This window comes from Aegilops tauschii, chromosome 7 (genome assembly GCF_002575655.3).
Source record: "Aegilops tauschii subsp. strangulata cultivar AL8/78 chromosome 7, Aet v6.0, whole genome shotgun sequence".
NCBI lineage: Eukaryota > Viridiplantae > Streptophyta > Magnoliopsida > Poales > Poaceae > Aegilops > Aegilops tauschii.
Window position 1 is genome coordinate 610102497 of NC_053041.3, and position 19499 is coordinate 610121995.

Here is a 19499-nt window from a genome sequence, read left to right on the forward strand (position 1 = left end):
CTAAATCAAAAGCCACTGGGTTGTACTGTTTTTCAGTGCATTTTGAAAGTTGTTAACAAAAAGTAGGAACAAATGACCCAATTTCTTTGCATTCATTTTTGTTGGGTTTGCTTTCTTTTCACCTTCATTCTGTACTTTTGTGCTTTTGTACTGACTTTGCATACTCTGAATCCTAGTATTTTGTATGCACTAGCAACTTCACACTTAGATAATTATTCTTGTGGTCACACTGAAGCTGTTATTTCACCATTACAAGTTGTACTGATTGTCACCGTACTTTGTGAGCCGTGCTGTCGTCATGTTGTAGCGATTTTTCCTGAGAACGATGAACTACCATCTGTTTTCCAATTGATCTTCAGATCTTCTCGAATATTTTATGTTTACGGAGGTACTGCCGCATCTTAGCTTTTGCAGATGAATTGATATGCGTCTTTGGTTGGCTGACCAAACATGGTAACACTGTCAACTAAATATCGCTGAGGTTTCCTTGATTGCATTCAGATTGCAAACCAGACCGCGTTCAGAAAATAGTTGAGTGCGGTATTTGAAACATGGCGTGAAGCCGTGAACCATCTGTACACCTGAACTTGAGTTTGAATCTTGAATTTCAGAACTGTTGAGCGGGAACAGCTTTGGATTTCTATTGGATGTTCAATAGAAAAGCTATAATAGCATACATACTTCATAGTTCAGAATATTCATAGGATGTGCAAGACAATCATAAGTACCATTCTAAATGACATGCTTGGCCTTTGGCTTTTGGATCAGACCTGGAAATCACGAGCACCCACATGCTCCCAAGAAACTACAGAACATCCAACATATAAATCTTTTTTTTGTTCATATGATGTACTCTGGCTCCAGATTTTATGGCAAAGCATCCAAAAGACGAACCAAGCATCCAAATTTTCTGACACCCGAGACAAAGAACTGCAGACCAACAAAGGCCGAGCTCCAAAAGCTAAACTCTAACCAGACAAGAACAAATCTACTACTCCAGTAGATATCCTATTACAAGGTCCCACCAGGGTCACAATCTGAGTGACAAATTGCATCTTCATGTATATGAAAATAGAGCAATGTGAAGCAGGGAAGAACATGTTGCTTTGTTGACACATTTAAGTTGCTGGCAGCATTCAAAACCAATAAGGCTCTTCTCCGGTAGATATAACCCATGCGAGTTCATCCCTGCAGTGCGAAGTCACCGCCCCCAACGGCATACTACAGTCATAGTCGGCGGCAGAAGCAACGACGAGAACGACGATGAAGCACGCGGACCAGGAGGGGAGATGGAGATGGACCTGCAAGATGGATGATGATGAATGTCTTTTGGTTTCCATTAAATATATAGCAGAAGAACACTTGTAATGCTAGCTTGTAGCCAGTCATGGTGGCGGAGTTTACGGGCATTAACTGACTGCTAAATTTTCCTGTAGACTGCAAACTAATTCATGATGAGCTACTCCAGCTAGTCCAAGATTATATTAGGAGATAATCATGACAAGTAATTACTATCTCCATTCATAAATACACAACATTCTAGAAGGCGTTTAGTCAAAGTTATCTTTAGACCATCATTATATCATAAATACATGGTCATTTTCATTGGTCATACTATTGCTAGATTTATGATAAATGTTATCATATTTTTATGCTTTATGTTAGTACAAACAATACTGATCACACCATGATACAAACTTCTAGCAGTAATTGAAAATATTATACCACTGTATTACTTCTCAGCAACGACATATAATCATATGGAAGAAAAGATCCAAACTAACCACTTGATTAACAGAAATGCCATATTTCTAACAAACCAAGATTGAATATCGTATCATAAACACTGTCATTCTTCAACAACAAAAATGCCATATTTCTAACAGACCAAGATTGACTATCGCATCATAAACACTGTCATTCTTCAACAACAGAAATGCCATATTTCTAACAAACCAAGATTAAATATCGTATCATAAACACTGTCATTCTTCAACAACAAAAATGCCATATTTCTAACAAACCAAGATTGACTATCGCATCATAAACACTGTCATTCTTCAACAACAGAAATGCCATATTTCTAACAAACCAAGATTAAATATCGTATCATAAACACTGTCATTCTTCAACAACAGAAATGCCATATTTCTAACAAACCAAGATTGAATATCGTATCATAAACACTGCCATTCTTCAACAACAGAAATGCCATATTTCTAACAAACCAAGATTAAATATCGCATCATAAACACTGTCATTCTTGCTTCTTCATGATGCAACACAAAAGTAAATTTGGACGGCAGGGACAATCAGTAGAAAAACTAAAATAGCATAGATACTTCACAGTTCAGAATAATCACAGAGTGTTCAAGACATAAGCATCATCCGACATGACATGCTCTACTAGTGGTACTAATAAATAACAGGAATCAAGATAAGGATCAGACCTGGAAATCCTGAGCATCCACATGCTGAGTACTCCCAAAAAAGTACAACCATCCAACACATATATCAATTTTTTTCATATGAAGTACTCTGGCTCCAGGTTTTAGGGCAACACATCCAGAAGATGAACCAATGATCCCAGTTCTCCGAGACTAGCCAACCAAGAGCTAGCACAGCCAGATAATCCTTCTCGCTACAGACCACAAATGCCGAGCTCCAAAAGCCAAATGCTCACCAGACGAGAGCAAATCTACATCCTGTTACTGATCACACCAGGATCACATTCGAGCATGAGAACCATTCTCCTATTTAGTGACCTCCACTACTGCACCACCCCGCATCAGCGGGGAGCCAGACGGTGGAGAGTCCTGCAAGATATGTACGACGGTTTCTGCAGACAGTGTCTCGTTCAGCACCTTTATTGCCTGGATAAACATCTCTGCTTCAAGCAACTCCTTTGGAGGTTGGTTCTCCAGTCGCGCACGTTTAATCTCACTCTTTATTCCTATAATGTCACGAGAACTATTTGTGGAAGAGATTGTTGATCCACTGGGTACCCTACGCTTGCTCCTCTTACGTGTCCACTTCTGTCGATTGACCTGCTGAAACTGCTGCTTCACATGCCTCACTCCATGCTTGTGTGCCTCAGCTTGCCCACGCTCCACCAGGGCAGCTTCCATGCTATCCCTCTTGCCCACGCTTGCATCATCATTCAGCACTATGGATCCACTGGGTACACTACACTTGTTCCTGTTACATGTCTGCTTCTGTTGATTGCCCTGCTGAAACTGCTGCTTCACATGCTTCACTCCATGCTTGTGCGTATCAGCGTGCCCAGGCTCTGCCAGGGCAGCCTCCAAGCTGTTCCTCTTGCCCACGCTTGCATCATTATTCAGCACTATGGTCAGCGGTGAGCTCTCTACCACCATGGATTGCTGCTGAATTTGAAGAACTGCCACAGCTTCACCCCCCATCATGGATTGCTGTTGAACTTGAACAGCTGCTGCAGCTTCATCCCCCACCATAGATTGCTGTTGAACTTGAACAACTGCTGCAGCTTCATCCTCAGACTCCACCGGTATGGACAAGTTGTTGACCACCTGCGGCTGCTGCACCCGGAAGAATCTCGTAATCTTCTTGGGTCTCGTAAACTCCAACCGGATTCTTTCCGTCACTTTGTCGACTACCTGCGGTAAGATTCTGTCAAGATGCACCCGAGCGAGTCTTTCCATCCTGTCCTTCAACCCGAACACCTCTGGATGCTTTACCCAAATGAGTCTCAGGAGATGCAACCCAAAGTATGAATTTTTATCATCCCTCTTTGGCAATTCGAGAATATCATTCTGTACTAGGTCCCAGATCAGCTCACCCCAGTCGACGTTATGCGCCAACTCCGCCTTCACCTCCCGCATCGCAGCCGACACATTTGACGGCAACATGTCCCTGCCCTGGAACTGCGGGAGGATCCAGATTTCCATGAACTGCAAGGCGGCGCAGGTAACCGTGGACGAGCTCCTTGTGCTCCTCGTCCTGCGCCGTGGAGGGATCACCTTGTGCTCCGCCGTGGCTTGGAGGGCTGCCGCGCTGAGGAAGGACTTGCGGTCGACACTGACGCGGACCCCCCAGAGGTAGGCGTAGCCGCGGCAGCTCTCCCGGTGGTAGGAGGCGACCAGGTCGGAGACGAGGTCGTGTCGGGGGATACCGTCCGGGAGCTGGAGCCGCGCGAAATCGAGGAGGCCGAGGTGGCGGAGGGCGGCCTCCGTGTCGTGGTCGTCGGGCCAGCCGCGTAGAGAGGATGGCGGCTGGTAGATGTTGTACTGGCCGGTGTGGACCTCCCCGGACCTGCCGCCGGCGCTGACCACGGACGGCGCTGCGGTGGGGCTCTTCTCGAACCTGCCGCCGGCGCTGACCATGGGCGGCACTGCCTCTAGGATTCTTTGGGCGGTGGTCTTGGGGGTTGGGGCGAGATTGGCTGGGGATTTGGGGGAGTTCTTGCCTGTGCTGCCTGCTCGGATAGGGGATGGCTCGGAGGCGGGGGAGGGAGAGGGGCAGGGAGTGGGCTTCGGCAACCGCCCGCGCTGTGCTGCTGAGGATGGGGACGGCGGCGCCGGGCAAGACGGCGGCTGCGGAGACGGCGGCTGTGGAGATGGATGAGGGAGAGACGAAGGGGCCGTGGGCATTGGGCAAGGAGGTCTCTCACGTCTCCCTTATTTCACCAATGAGACTCTTTCACCAATCTTCCATTTTTTATTTGCCATTAAAAATTTACTATGAATTATTCAATTGATTTAATTCTTTATAATCGTGTTTCGATATTTTAAATTTTTGCGTACATATTCATAAATGTTCAAACAGCAATTATCCCAGTCATATTTCAAACACTTCCAGCAACGTTTCATGCAAAATTTAATTGTTTATTTATATTCAGTTTGAAAAAAATTCATACGTGTACTACATTTTTATATAAATAATATAAGAATATAATTCAAAATATCTATATGCATTTTAATCATTTTATTAATCTTCCAATCAATTACAGAAACATTCCGTAAACATTTCAAACAAATTTTAATTATTCAACACACATTTTTATAATTATCTGATGGCGGGCGGACGGAGCTTCGGCGTCATCCATGGCCGACCCAGTATAGTTGCCCTGATTCAGATCTAGACAACTTGGCGGTGGTGATACAGACCTGGTCGGGCGGGTGATGGTGGTTGCACATTGTACTACAATGACCTCCCGCGGTTCCACGATGACGGAGGTCACTGAAAGGTCTTTGGAGAGAGTTCATCTTCAGACCCGGTGGTTGACTTTGGCGGTGAGATGCAAACTATGGATGAAGACTTGACGTAGAGGGAGGGTTGTGCAACAATGAGGATACTTCACATGTAGATGCAGGGATCGCGGAAAGTGGTGGCGACAACACATGTGCACCCTCGATGGTGGTGATGCGTGCACCTGGTCTCGAGCTCCGGGGTGAAAACCTAGGTCTGACCCAAGTTGGTTGTACCTTTTTTACGTTGTTACCTTCTTGAGGCATTGCTTGGATATGCTCAGGCTGATTTTTCAGGGTGAAAACCAAGATTCTGGCTTTGATGGTTGGATCCGGTGACGACGATGCATGAGCGTCGCTTCCTTCCTGAAGGCGTTACTGTTGAAAAGCTTCATCATCGATGTGATGCCATGAGATGGTTGGTGAAGATATGGTCATTGCTATAGTTTGCCGACTGTGAAACTGATCGCTTAGACCCCCCCCCCCTACATAGCTTTGAATTTATATGACTACTAGGTATCAGTGTGTGTGTGTATTGGTATTGGTTGTTTGCACCTTCGTTATGCAGAGGCCGGGTGTGGGCTCATTGTGTTTGTATCCTCTTGATGCTCCATTTTAAGCTAATAAAATCCACCCTTTGTCGAAAAAAGCAAACTCATGAGAGAGAGGTGAGTGAGCTTAAGAAGGAGGATGAGGAAGTGAACCTGCAAAAGAGAAGCCTATTGATGATGTGAGTAAACTATTTGATTGGCAAGAGAGGCACGTACATGAGATGCACCAATAGAAGAGATGAAATGAGAATAGTGAAATGTGGACGAAGGAAGAGCTCTAGAGGGCAAACATGGAGATTGACAAGGGCATGCGGCAATAGAATATTAACTACAAGGAGGTAAGGAGCATTCAGATCTCTCAAACACGTGACGCATTATGGGAATCTAAAGAAAGAGAGGGATGATATCAAACAGGATATAGATTTGCTTTAAGGAGGAGATGAAGAAGAGAGAATTCACCATTGCTAACATGCTAAAAGTTGGGATATGGGAGTAAGGACAAGCTTCTCAAGATCAAGGCCATATGAGATGAATTAACTTTATCGATCCAATAGTTTTTTTTAAATGTATGAATCCAATAGTTAGCTATGTTAAGTAGTATTTGGCCTGAGAACTACATAGTTGGTCTGGGAACCTAGTGATGCTGCTTGTATAATTTGAAAATGATGATGCTAGTTGTATATTCTGCAAACCTGGTTATGTTAGTGGTAATGGTCTAAGCTCTAAGCTCGTAGACTGTTATATTAAGTGTTGACTACCATGTTAAGTAATGAACCAGTTAATGTACTATGGGTAATGAAGCCAGGATGATGCGATGTTTGATCTTGTGATGTTGATGCTTACATGGGGCAAGAAGCAAATCTTCCAAGGGGACATACGTAAATACTCAATGAATTGATCATGTCCCTTCCCGTCAGATCAGTGGTGAATCTAAAAGGAAAATGGAGGGTGGGATCAAAGATTATGCTGAGAAAACTAAATGTTCTTTCAAAGGAAAATCGGTTATCTCCCAATCATTTTGTGCAAATATACTAAAATTTCCACAAGATTACTACTGAAAGCATGTAGCATTTACTAGATTTTTTTGTATTTTTGAAAAATATCAAATGTTGAACCAAAATTTGAATCTGTTTTGCAAAATATGCTCTCATTTGTTGTATAGAGGGGATTATGTCAGAAATCCAATTTGGCTCCCGGAAGCACGTGCTCCTGCGTGCAAAAAGTGAATTTTGAAATGTAAAAAAAACCAATAAATTTTTTATGTATTCATAGTCACATTCAAATGCTACCTACAAAGTTTTAGGCAAAAAGGCTAAACATTTTGGCCTGTGCAAAAAAAAAATCGAAAAACCAAATGTTATCCCAAAATGTCACCCTAAATTTGTTTTTTTACCGACGAAACACTATAGCTTCGTTTCACATGAAAATTGTCAAGCATGCTTGCGACACTAACACGAACATCCACAAAAAATTCAGAATATTTTGAAAACATTTTATCACTTTTTTTTGAGTTACTGTTCATCCGGGAGCAAATGTTCCGGAAGCCAAAGGGGGGGGGGGGGGGCGTATTTGAATTGCTTGCAAACCAACTGTGCAAAGTCTTCTTTATCTTCATTTCTACAAATAATCAAACAAGACGCAAATTAGTTTGTGATAACCAGAACCAACTAGTAGCTACTGACTAGAACTTCACCCGCAAAAAAAGCTATTGACTAGAACTAAACTAGCTAAAGCGTACACCATATAAATGATTGACATTTGACGACACAAAAGCACACTGCAGCACAGGACTAAACAAGCAACAACAAAAAAACAAGAAAGAAGAAAATGGAGAGAGAAGAAGAACTCTGGCGGCGTGCAGGGGATCCTCGGCTGCCTGGGCGATGGGTGACAGATAGGCGGTGAAGGATCTGGCAAGCACTGAAGGGCCTGGGCGACGAGCTGCCATTTTCTCCGTGCTGGCTCCCTCGATGGGCGGCGATCTCGGAGCCTCGGATAGTATGGTAGGTCTGCGTTGTGTGTCGCCACCATGCCGGTCTCCGGACGCCGCCACCGAACTGGTCCGGCGACTAGGTCGCGGAGAGAGCGTGCCGGCTGCCTCCATGCTTCGCTAGTCGCTACACAACTCGCGCGCATGAGGGGGAGCTCCTAGTCTAGTTGCCGTACCGGCGCTCACGCGCGCGATCTCATTTGCCGGCCCATTAGCAAGGTGCTTGCATCGCTCGATTGGTTGCTACAAGATCGATCCTCGCTCGCTCGGCTCCGCTATATTTCATCATTTAACCCTGTTGACCGTGGACTTCTCAAAATTTAATTTTTTTATCAAATTTGCGAAAATTTCATCATTTTTGGGAAAAATCATCGAATTTGAAAAAAATCATCAAATTTTTAAAAAGAGCTCAAAATTTTTTGAAAATTTTTCATCAACTTGAGAGAAAGTTCACGGGTTTTTGAAAAAAGTTTGTCGTTGAAGAAAAAGTTTATCAATTTAAATTGCGCATTTAAGAAAAAGAAATAAATAAAAAATAGAAGGAACAGAAAAAAGAAAAAGAAAAAGAAATGCGAACCAGGGGAAGAATAAAAGAACAAAAGAAGTTACTATGCATAAGTCTGCGATGTCCCTAGTGGTTACGTGGCGCGCTGTGAGAGTACATGTCTCGAGTTCGGTATGACACCGACGTACCATTTTTGCACTTTCAACGGATATAAGAAAAACACAAAATGGGCTGACCCAGGTCGCGGCTAAGGTGTGCACTTTATGCGCCCGTTTGCAAAATGATCTAAAGCGTCAAATAGGAACCGCCCATGGCGACTATTTCGGCATTTCCTATTTGGCGCCACAAGCGCCAGTTAACGTGCATTTTGTTAACTGGCGCCTGTGGCGTCCGTAAATGGGCCGGCCCATCTAGGCGCTGGTTGACGAATTTTTTTTTTGAAAATTCTGTGAACTTTTTTGAGATTGATGAACTTTTTTGAATATTGATGAATTTTTTATAAATTTAATGAACAGTTGTCTTGAAAATGTATGAATTTTTTTCAGTTCCATGATTTTTTTCTAAAAATACATGAACTTTTTTCAATTTCTATGAACTTTTCTCAAATGTAATGAATTTTTGCTAAATTGGATGATTTTTTTTAATTTTAATGAACTTTTTTTCAAATTGATGAACTTTTTCAAAATTTATGAACTTTTTTAAATATATGAACGTAATTTTTTAAAATGGATGAACTTTTTTCTTTAAATCTCTAAACGTTTCTTCATTTCATATTTTTAGTTTGGTAAAAAAATTAAAAAAACTTGGGGCAGCACGCTAGTGGGCCGGCCCATGCTAGCAGCGCTGCAGGTGCCGGATCGTTAACGAGCGCCTGCAGCGCTGTATAGGAGCTCCCGACTATTTCTGGTTTTAAGCTAGACGGTAGTTTGCTCTCGCTGAAGGTTTTCCCTCTATCACGTCGCGTTGGGCCGGACCATTCGCGCGCGTAGGAAGTAATAATGGCAGATTCTCAAAAAAATAGCTAGTAAAAATAACACAGGACATGGAAGAAAATGAATCGCAGCATGGTATCAAACCCGGGTTTCCTAGATACGAGATAGCGACGCTAGTCACTCCGCCCTGTGTTCAGTTCATGATGTACTGTAGGTCGCGGCCTACTTAATGTAAAAGAGCCGATTTCCTTCCTATGTCTTGCATAAAGAATGCCAAAAACAAAAAACAAAACAAAACAGAAAACGGGGTGGTGTTTCCGCGCGTGGGCCGACTCAACTGGCGGTTCGCTTCAGCGAGGGGTGCCCTCCTGTCTCGCTTAATGCGAGACATAGGGGCGCTCGGAACCGCCTGCATGATGTATGCTCATTCGGCCGTGCGGGCTGCCTAATTTGCTTACATGGGCCGGATGGTCTACTTTTGCTGGGCTGGGCCTATCGATGCTTAGTAGTAAAAATAATTTTGTAATTTTGGACGTTAGGCTCGAGCCTATAGAACCCTCACCGATAGATTCGTCACTGCCTCAGATATAACGCACGAGGTGATGCAGGAGCAGACCCCCCCCCCCCCACACACACACAAGGTGATCCAGGAGCTGCGTAACATCCCATTGTTGGGAGCACCGGATATTTTTCCCCTCCACAAGCCAGCGGAGTCGATTAAAATGAATTTCAGCCTTCTGCAAAGTCATTCTTTAGTTTGTAGATATTTGCTCTTTTTGTCAGCTTATTACACTCACAATATTGTTTATTTTTTTCAAAACCAAATTGGGTTGGCCGCTACAAAAACGAAAGATCAACCCTGGCCGCCGGTGTCGGCATTGCAGTTCTCGGGGGCAAAGTAGACCCTGTCGACGACAAGGTCGTAGATGAAGCGCGTGCCCAGTTGCTGTATCGCGCCGATGATGGTGATGTGTGTGCTCGGTGACACGGTGAGGCAGATGTCTTGCTCTTGCGTGATGAATAACTTATTCGGCGAGAGCATGAGGTCCTGCTCATGCTCGAAGTGCAGCGTCACCATCGGCAACTGTGAGAGGATGGCACGGGTTGCGCGGAAGCAGAGGCCGAAGTTGGTGCGGGGCACCCGCGTCACCCCGATCCTCCTACCGTGCTCTGCCAGGGTGTGCTCCAGGATGTCATACGCAGCCTTGACCATCACACCCCAGGGTGTCCCGGCGTCGATCACGCACCCGCTATGCCACCTGCCGTCGTCGAGCTGTCGACGCCTGAACACCTCCGCCAGGTTGCCGCGCAGCCGCGACCCGGCAACGCTGATGCCGACGAGGTTGACGAAGTAGGAGCTATCCTCGGGGTAGAGCATCCTGGTGCTCCTCATGTGCCTTGTGTCCACCGGGATGTCGTTACCGAACCGGACGAAGCCGTGCTGGTTTGCCGACCCGGGCACGAAGAGGCAATAGGAGAAGCGATGCAAGCCGTCACGACGAAGGAACCAGATGAGTGACGGGTACGTCTTACCCAGGCCACAGACGCCAGCGACCACCCCATGGCTCTTGAAACTCGCGGTGGTGTGCGCGCAACCAATGATGACGGTAGGAATGACCGCCAACATGGCGCCGTGGCCCGAGGCCGCGAAGGATAGGGTCTCTGCGCCTAGCGCCCCACTCGCCTGCGAGCCACCGGGGCGGGTGGGGGTGGCATGGAACCTACACACGTTGTGCCCCGGCGGCGAGCAAATGTGTTTCGTGGGTGCGAGTGGGTGGAATGACGGCGAGGTCGCCGGGTTGAAGGGCGGCGGCACCTGCTGAAACAGGTGTTGGATCGGCGCACACTGCATCCACGTCAGGCTGCTGGTCATCTCCATCGCAAGGGTGTACGTATGGAGGCCATGGCCCATCCCGACACCGGTGGCAACGGTGTACCTCCCTTGGAAAAGGTGCACGTGCGGCCGAAGCACGTTGGTGTCGAGCCCAATTGGCCCGTTTAGGTGCAGGAAGCCGTCGTCGTCGACGTGGATGGTACTGTTCCAGCCGGGGCTGGGACCAGGCGCAGGCTGAAGCCACCGCTGCGGCCTGTTGTGGCATTGGCAACTACGACGGCGATGAGGACGGGGTGGAGGAGTGCCGCAAGCACTAGAGGGACGAGGAGAGCGTGCACGGCGAGCTCCATGAATGGAATCCGTCGCAGCAATGCAGACAAACTAAGGCTGGCTAATCTGTTGGTTTGTGCACACAATAGTGAGTATGCTTTTATCTCGAGAGCTGGACTGTTGGAGGTGGGTTTGGCTGCATTTACTATGAACCAAAAATTCTTTGTTCAGATTTGCGTATCCCTTGCACACTTCATATAGAGAAGGGTTTGACTGCATTTAATGTGAATAAAAAGAAAATCCCGGGTTGGGTTTCACGTACCTTGCAACCCTCCATGTAAATGTGGGTATGGCTGCATTTATTAGGAATCCAAAATTCCTTGTTGAGATTTTCATATCTCTTTCACGACCCACGTAGAGAGGAGGATTTTCCTGCATTTATTATGAGTCGATAATCGCTTGTTGAGTATCCTTTGCACACGTTCATGTACTATGAATTAATTTATGTCATTTCTTTAATACAGATAGGTGCACGAAGGTCCGAGAAGGTTTCATAGTTCAAAGCAGCCACATTGCAAAAGCTCAAACAAGGACGCAAAAAGAAAGGAAATTACAACCAGTCCAGACATTTTCATGAGGGCCCTAATCTCAGAATATAAAACGCAATTGGGTCCAAATTGCAGCTCCGATGGAGGTCCAAGCCTTGTCGTCGCTGCACACGACACAACTTCCGACAATATGACCGCCACCACTGTATCTCGAGCAGCTACGTATGCCAGGGAAAATAGAAGTGGCCACCACACTGTCTCTACACTGCCTCCCTTTCGGCAGATTTGCCGAGAGGGAGCTGGTAAGATGCAAAAGTTCCACCCTTCGGCCACAGGATTTGCCGAAAAGGCTATGAAAGAATGCCATCGAACGTTCTGCGGGTGCCAAGGCTCCATCACAAACATTGAAGAAGGATCACCAGCACCCAATCGACGGGATCCCGACCTTATCTCGTCCCGTTGCTTGTCCCAATCAGCAAGATGGTGACTCAAGAATGAGCCAAAAGAGTAGGCAATCCCCCAGATCAAGGAGGCATGCAAAATAATTAGTGGTGATGCCGGTGTTACATCCACCGACAAGTTCAAGCCCAAGCCCATGGAGCACCGCAATTGGAAGGGTGTTATATCCACCGACAAGGTCAAGCCCCAACCCATGGAGCACCACAATTGGAAGGGTGTTATATCCACCGACAAGGTCAAGCCCCAACCCATGGAGCACCGCAATTGGAAGAACAACAGTCGCTAACCGCCACACGCTGCTCTAATACGACGGTGGTGCTCTCGAGTCTGGCATGAAGTCAAACGTCCCTCCTCTACTCCCGGCCATCGTCACTGCCGGAGAAGAAAGGGGACCGGGTCGGGCCCTAGTCACGAGAGATTCAAACAAGGAGTTTGCTGGTAGTACTAGCTTATTTCATTCACTATAATTCACTAACATTTTTAACCATTCAATTTGATTTGCTTCTTGATTCGTGTTGCATTCCCCTTCCTTATCTTTTTCTATCTACCGTTGAGCTTTCTATACCTGGAACTATTGTTGGCCCGTCAGTAGCAGCAACGGTTGATAAGGTTACCTGCATAAGGAGTTTGCTGGTTAGCGGTCACATAGAGATGAGAGAGAAGGACTAGGTGGGAGCGAGGCCATAAAAGGAGCCAACTATTTTTCGCGGTCTCTATGAAAGCCCATAAAAGACCCATCAACGTACAAGTACCTAGCCCAGATTACTTAGCCCATGTACGAGCAAACATTAGGAACTTTAGCGTGCACTCAAACCAAACGAAAAAGAGCTGTCCTATACACAACACAAAATAGCACGAACGTTAGAGCTGAATCGCAGCTTGCTTGAATTCAGACATGGGTGGCAACATCCCTGAACCGAGCAGGAACTACATTTGCTCACTGTAGCTCTCTTTGATCCATAATACTTCTGAATTTCCAATGGCGACGTATGATCGAATCCTAATTAGGGAGAAAATTCGAACAATATGCCTCCCAATTGCTCGGCCAAAGTCTGGAATCATCAACCACCAGTGTCTCTCAGCCATATAAACATCTAAAGGTTCAATAAAGGTTACCATCAGAAAGTAGCAATTAACTCATCAAGCAACTGCTTGCCAAGGCTTAGCTCTTATAGGCAATTGCTTTTACCAAAAAAGCTAGCAGGAAGTAAAGTAAAAATGTAGATAACTGTCCATCACCGAGAGAAGCATCCTGAAGCCTTAACAGTTAACACTAGTGAAGAGATTATTGAGATTCAGGTTCAGGGTGAATCTGTCTTTCCTTTATCAACCAGGGAATCCGAATGGTCAGGTAGTGCATTTCGAATTCTGGATAAACAGTGCGCATGCATGTACAGAGGAGGAGCTTCCATGTCAAGTCTTCGAAGAAATTAGTCTTTAAGAATTAAGACTGTTAAGTTGCGAGAAATGATGTTCTACCATGCACGGGATATCCCGTGCATGGCTAAGCCATCCATTTTTTGGAGATTCGGATGCATGCAGATCTGGTCTGCTCTATTTTCATTGCATGTTGCTTATTCAATTGCATCTATTCCTTCATATTCTACTACTCTTGTGTCTTGTCACATCAACCATTTATTACTATACTTCATCCACCAGAGAATGCACAGAAGTTATGCTTTGTCCACCGTCTCATGTCTTGCTTCACCCCCACATGTTTTTTCACATGTTTACAAATTAGAAATCATTTTATCTTATACACCACAATTTCAATAGAAGATGCATCTGCATATTTGTGCTTCTCGTGACGAGGACTTTCAAACAAGAACATTCTCGAATATATTTCGACAAGTTTTAAAAATCAAATTTTGAAACACGGTGAAACTTTATTAAACACGATCTCGTTTAAAATTTCACTAAAATATTTTTGTGTCTGATCTTGTTTAAAAGGTCTCATCGCGAGGATTACAAATATGCAAATAAATCATAAATCAAACTTGAGGTTCATAATCTATGTGGGTTTCAAATATCCTCAACTTAAAATATAGTACTAATTGACTAGGAGAAAAGAGATAGGCTGATAGGTAGAGTAGGTAACAACGGAGTAAATCCAGAGGGCGATGTGGACATCTGTGGCACGCCAGAGATCGTCAGGGAGAGTGGGTGGGGACTGCTCACTAGTAGAAAAAGGGCCATTTGTCCCGGTTCATAAGGCCCATCTGTCCCGGTTGTGGAACTGGGACTAAATGGTCGTTACTAAAGCCCTAGGCCATTAGTCCTGGTTCTTACACGAACCGGGACAGATGGGCCTCCACGTGGCCGCTGCGGCGAGCCCAGGTAGGAGGGCCTTTGGTCTCGGTTGGTGGCACCAACCGGGACCAAAAGGCATCCATGCGTCAGCAGCAGGCATGAGCTGAGGTTTTTGTTTTTTTGAAAGGGGGTGGTTTAGGGGTTTTGGGGGTTAATTTAGGTTGTTAGCTAGCTAATAGAGAGAAGTGTCCTCTCTTATCTCCGTGCTTGGTTTACCAACGCTACTGCTATGCCTAAACATGGCTTAGATTAAAGTGAAGGCAACATATGGTGCATGTCGAAAGTAATACTAATCCTAACTTGATCAAGTTTGGATTGTACTACTTTCAACATGCACCACATGCATGTTGCCCTCACTTCAATCCAATCCATGTTCATTTCACCCACTGATATATAATAACTCTTCATGCTCGCATCATGCATCATCATAATAACAAGTCCTACTAATCATCATCATACAACTTCTACTCGTTATTAATAACAAGTCATACGATCATCATCCTCATAGTCATCGAACCAACCCTACTTAATTGTTCTTAGCACATAATCATCAGTATTAGGTAGGACCTAAATACCCTCTTTAAGGTAAAATAGCATAAAACAATATAGACCCTGACTCTCCATTATGGAGAATGGAGATCATCCTGTCTCTAATTCTTGTGCTTCGTTTCCTTTTGCTTCCAAGAACCTCCTTACGACTGTCCATACATTTTTTTCATTCTTTGATTAGCATGTCTCCGCTTCTTTTAGAAATCCGGTATGGACAGTTGAGATTCGTAGGATGACCTGGATGTATGTTCAAAACATCAAGGCTACCATTCTGATACATCAAATGAGGCACACAATCCATCGGGATTCTCTGTTGAAAAACATAGTAATAACTTCATAGTTAGGAATGATGTACTAGTTTTAGAAGTATGCAAAAGATGCACGGATGTCGTAATAGTAAAAAATCTTACTAGGGTATCTCCATGGTAGTTACCTTATTTCAACACGTGCACTAGTGGCACGTATTGACCATAATGTTGAGGAGTTTGATTGTAGATATTGTAATTCTCAAGATCAGTACAAAATGCGATCAGATGATTTTTCTCCTGATAAGTTAATTCGGAGCCATCGGTGTAGTGGGTTTTGTCTACCATCTTCCGCACATTCTTTGAAGAATGAAAATAAGCTGTCAATGGAAATAAGCTGTCGACTATTTTGAAATAAACAATATAAATTAGTTAATAACTATGTTTGAGAAACTCACATAGCGGTAGAATTGGAGGCGTATCAACAAGGACCCAAATGTCCATATTGTCTTGCTCGATTTCAGGATCACCAAGATCCATGGTGACAAGCATATCCTCATGAAAACCATACATCTTGCAAAGTGCTTCCCATTTTTTGCAACCAAAATGGGTTATGCTCTCAGAATTGTACAGATTTACTTGGAAATCCATACCATGATGGGTCCTTAGGTGAATTTTCTTTGTTTTCATACTTTCATGGTCTTCAAAACCCATCCTCTCCAAGACATAGCGTCTTGCATGGCATGAGATAAGCTAGTCGAATTGTAAAAGATGAAAATTACACGTTGAAATAGTTGAAGTCGTGCTTAATTACGAAAAAAACACTTGTCGTCGTTGCGTACCGTTTCAACATCGAAGGTCTCCTCGAGCTTAATGCCGAAGCGCCGATCTTCGTCTAGGTGAGGCCTGTCGCACAGACCTCGGTCGTCGTGGCACCAGTCGCACTCCCCCGGGAGACTTTCGTCGTCCGAGTACGACATTTCCTATGTTCATAATTCAAATATTAAACTTGTACAATTAAATATATGTACTAAAAAACCTAAATTAGATCATTATTATTCATCACGGGTTGACTATCGGTCTGTCGAGTCTTTTCTTGAAAACTCTCAGCTCACGTGGTATACATATTCGACCGTCGGTGATGATAGTTCCTCCTTTCATTCCCGAGTGCATTACACCAAATTGTCTAGCACACGGGAATGAAGGAGAAGCTACCACCACGACAATAGTCGGGATTCTTTGTCCTCTCATATATATATGGTGGAGACTCCCCCTCACTGATTCCTGTCTGACATTTGCGACCGTCGGTGATGGTAGCTCCTCCTTTCGTTCTCGAGTGCATTACACCAAATTGTCTAGCACACGGGAACGAAGGAGAAGCTACCCCCACGACAACAGTCGGGATTCTTCGTCCTCTCATATATGGTGGAGACTCAACAAACTTAAAGTCAACCCAAAATATCGTTTAATTATCTTTCTAAAAAAGGACATATCGAGCGCTTGAAATTTGCCGGAATGGAAATATACATGTTTTTATCTACATCATATGAGCATTCAAACTTGATGGCCATTACATTTCAATGGTTGAAAATATGAGCAAAAACATTTCAAAATATCTTATAGGACTCATGTTGACATGGAGATTTGGCTGGTCTCACCTCGAGGTCGGAGGGGGGGTCGGTGACGGGGACGACGGCCGGGATGATGGAGGGGGCTCCTAGATTTCTGCAAAAACAAAAACCCTATAAGCTATCAACTAATCAAATGCATACGCCTTGCACAGTGCTCTCCAATTTTAGCATTCAAAGTAGGAGTAGTTTTTCAATTTGAGCATTCAATAAGCAAAACCAAATCGTAAAATAAAGTAGTATTCAAATTAGCATGCATTCAGTTATAAGCAAAACTACATCATCTCTTGCGTCCGTACATCATCGAATATTATCACTAATACACCTCGAATACTATCATACATATAGTATCGCTAATACAGCTAGAACCGTAGCACCCGACGGGTATCGGCGCGGGCGGTGGACACCCAAAGAGAAGGAACCATCACAGGTATTGTCGAACCTGCCCTCCAACGCAACCATGTAGCGACGGACGTGCTCGTCCTCCTCGCTGACACGGTGACGTACCACCTCCGCGGTGTCCGGAAGCCTCGGCACCATCACTGGCCCACGCGATCGCCACCAAACAAGGATCGGGTCAACGACGGGTTGGCTTCTCACCAACCTACGCCTCCCGGAAGGTAGCACCTCCCAATACCAGCCCGGCGGAGCCCAGTCCCGGACATGGCCCCTCTGGTCAAGCAGGCCTCCTCCGCCGAGTCGACGACGAGGATGCGGGATAGGCATCGTCGACGTAGATGCGGGAATAATTGCTTGAACTAAAAAAAATAAACTAGTTCTATTAATTTTCTTGCTAAAAATAAACTACTTCTATAGTAAAATAAAGTAGTTTTATTAAATCAACTAGTTCAACTACTAAGCACTTAGTATAAATAAAATAAAGTAGTACTTACTAAAAATAAACTACTTCTATAGTAAAATAAAGTAGTTTTATTAAATCAACTAGTTCAACTACTAAGCACTTAGTATAAATAAAATAAAGTAGTACTTACTAAAAATAAACTACTTCTATAGTAAAATAAAGTAGTTTTATTAAATCAACTAGTTCAACTACTAAGCACTTACTATAAATAAAATAAAGTAGTACTTACTAAAAATAAACTAGTTTAACTAGTTATATTATTTTTCTAACTAATTATATTAAACACTTTCTAAGTAGTACTTACTAAAAGTTATCGGGGAGGGGGGTATATCGACAATGACATACCCAATAAAAAATAAGAAGAGGAAGATGAAGAAAAAAAGAGGAGAAGAAGAAAGGAATAGAGGAGGAGATCGAAGAAAAAAAAGAAGAAAAAAAGAGGAGAAGAAGAAAGGAATAGAGGAGAAGAAGAAGAAATAGAATAATCTTCTTCTTCTCCTCTATTCCTTTCTTCTTCTCCTCTTTTTTTCTTCTTCTTTTTCATCTTCTTATTTATTTCTCCTCCTCTTCTTCTTCTTCTTCTTCTTCTTCTTCTTCTTCTTCCTCTTCTTACTTTCCTTTTTCCTCTCCTGCTTTTTCTTCTAAATATGAACATATACATAAATGACTTTGATCATACACAATTTTCCTATACATACACAATATGAACATATACATAAATTGACAAAGAAAATTCTATGAACAAAAAAAATCATAAAAATTCTATGAACAAAATTACAACAGAAAAAAATCATAAAAATTCTATGAACAAAATAAAAATTCTATGAACAAAATTACAATAGAAAAAATTCATAAAAATTCTATGAAAAAAATTGACATATTATTTGCATATGAACATACAAACATTTGCATATTCAACAATAATATCACCAAAAAAATCTATGAACATAAAAAAATTTCTAACTTTTGCATATTCTTTTATGAACAAATTACAACAACTAAACATCTAAATTAATACAACTACACATCTAAATTAATACACCTACACATCTAAACTTAATTAGCTAGAAAATGCATATGCATATAGGGCGCCCGACGACGAGGAGAATGAGCTTACTGCAGGGGGCGGCGACAAGGAGGCAGGGCACGGGGACGGCGACGGTGACGAGGAAGCAGGGCACGGCGACGGCGACGGTGGGGTAAGGGCGTGGCGACGGGCGACAAGAGGAGGCAGGGCCGGCGGCGTCGGGGCAGGGGTGGAGCGGGGCGGCGACGGCGTCGGGGCGGCGCGGGACGGCGTCGGGGCGGCACGGGACGGCGTCGGAGGCAGGGGCGACGACGGCGACGGCGAGGCAGAGGGGCAGCCTGGCGGCGTTGTCGGGGCGGGATCGAAGAACTGAACGAAAATTTTCACAAGTGTTGATTATATAGACAGAGCATTGGTCCCGGTTCGTGCCACCAACCGGGACCAATGCCCCCCTTTAGTCCCGGTTAGTGCCACCAACCGGGACCAAAGGTCTCTTTTCAGTAGCCCAAAGGGCGGGAAGCAGAGACCTTTGGTCCTGGTTGGTGGCACCAACCGGGACCAAAG

General features: G+C 44.2%; 2 protein-coding genes across 2 annotated transcripts; both read right to left on the bottom strand.

The window, feature by feature from the left end:
- Positions 1-887: 887 nt before the first annotated feature.
- Positions 888-4663, bottom strand: LOC109786561 (uncharacterized). The gene is made up of 2 exons (XM_020345132.4): positions 2451-4663; positions 888-1301 (listed from the first exon to the last, which is right to left on the bottom strand). Exon 1 carries the CDS (start codon positions 4626-4628, stop codon positions 2754-2756), a length of 1875 nt encoding a protein of 624 aa, XP_020200721.2. The 5' UTR covers positions 4629-4663; the 3' UTR covers positions 888-1301; positions 2451-2753.
- Positions 4664-10056: 5393 nt separating this feature from the next.
- Positions 10057-11082, bottom strand: LOC109786560 (aspartyl protease family protein 2-like). The gene has a single exon (XM_073504556.1). The coding sequence runs from the start codon at positions 11080-11082 to the stop codon at positions 10057-10059; it is 1026 nt and encodes a 341-aa protein (XP_073360657.1).
- Positions 11083-19499: the final 8417 nt, after the last annotated feature.

What these genes read in the sequence shown, in the direction of transcription:
- LOC109786561 (XM_020345132.4), bottom strand. Translation starts at nt 4,628, where the DNA reads ATGCCCACGGCCCCTTCGTCTCTCCCTCATCCATCTCCACAGCCGCCG.
- LOC109786560 (XM_073504556.1), bottom strand. Translation starts at nt 11,082, where the DNA reads ATGGAGATGACCAGCAGCCTGACGTGGATGCAGTGTGCGCCGATCCAA.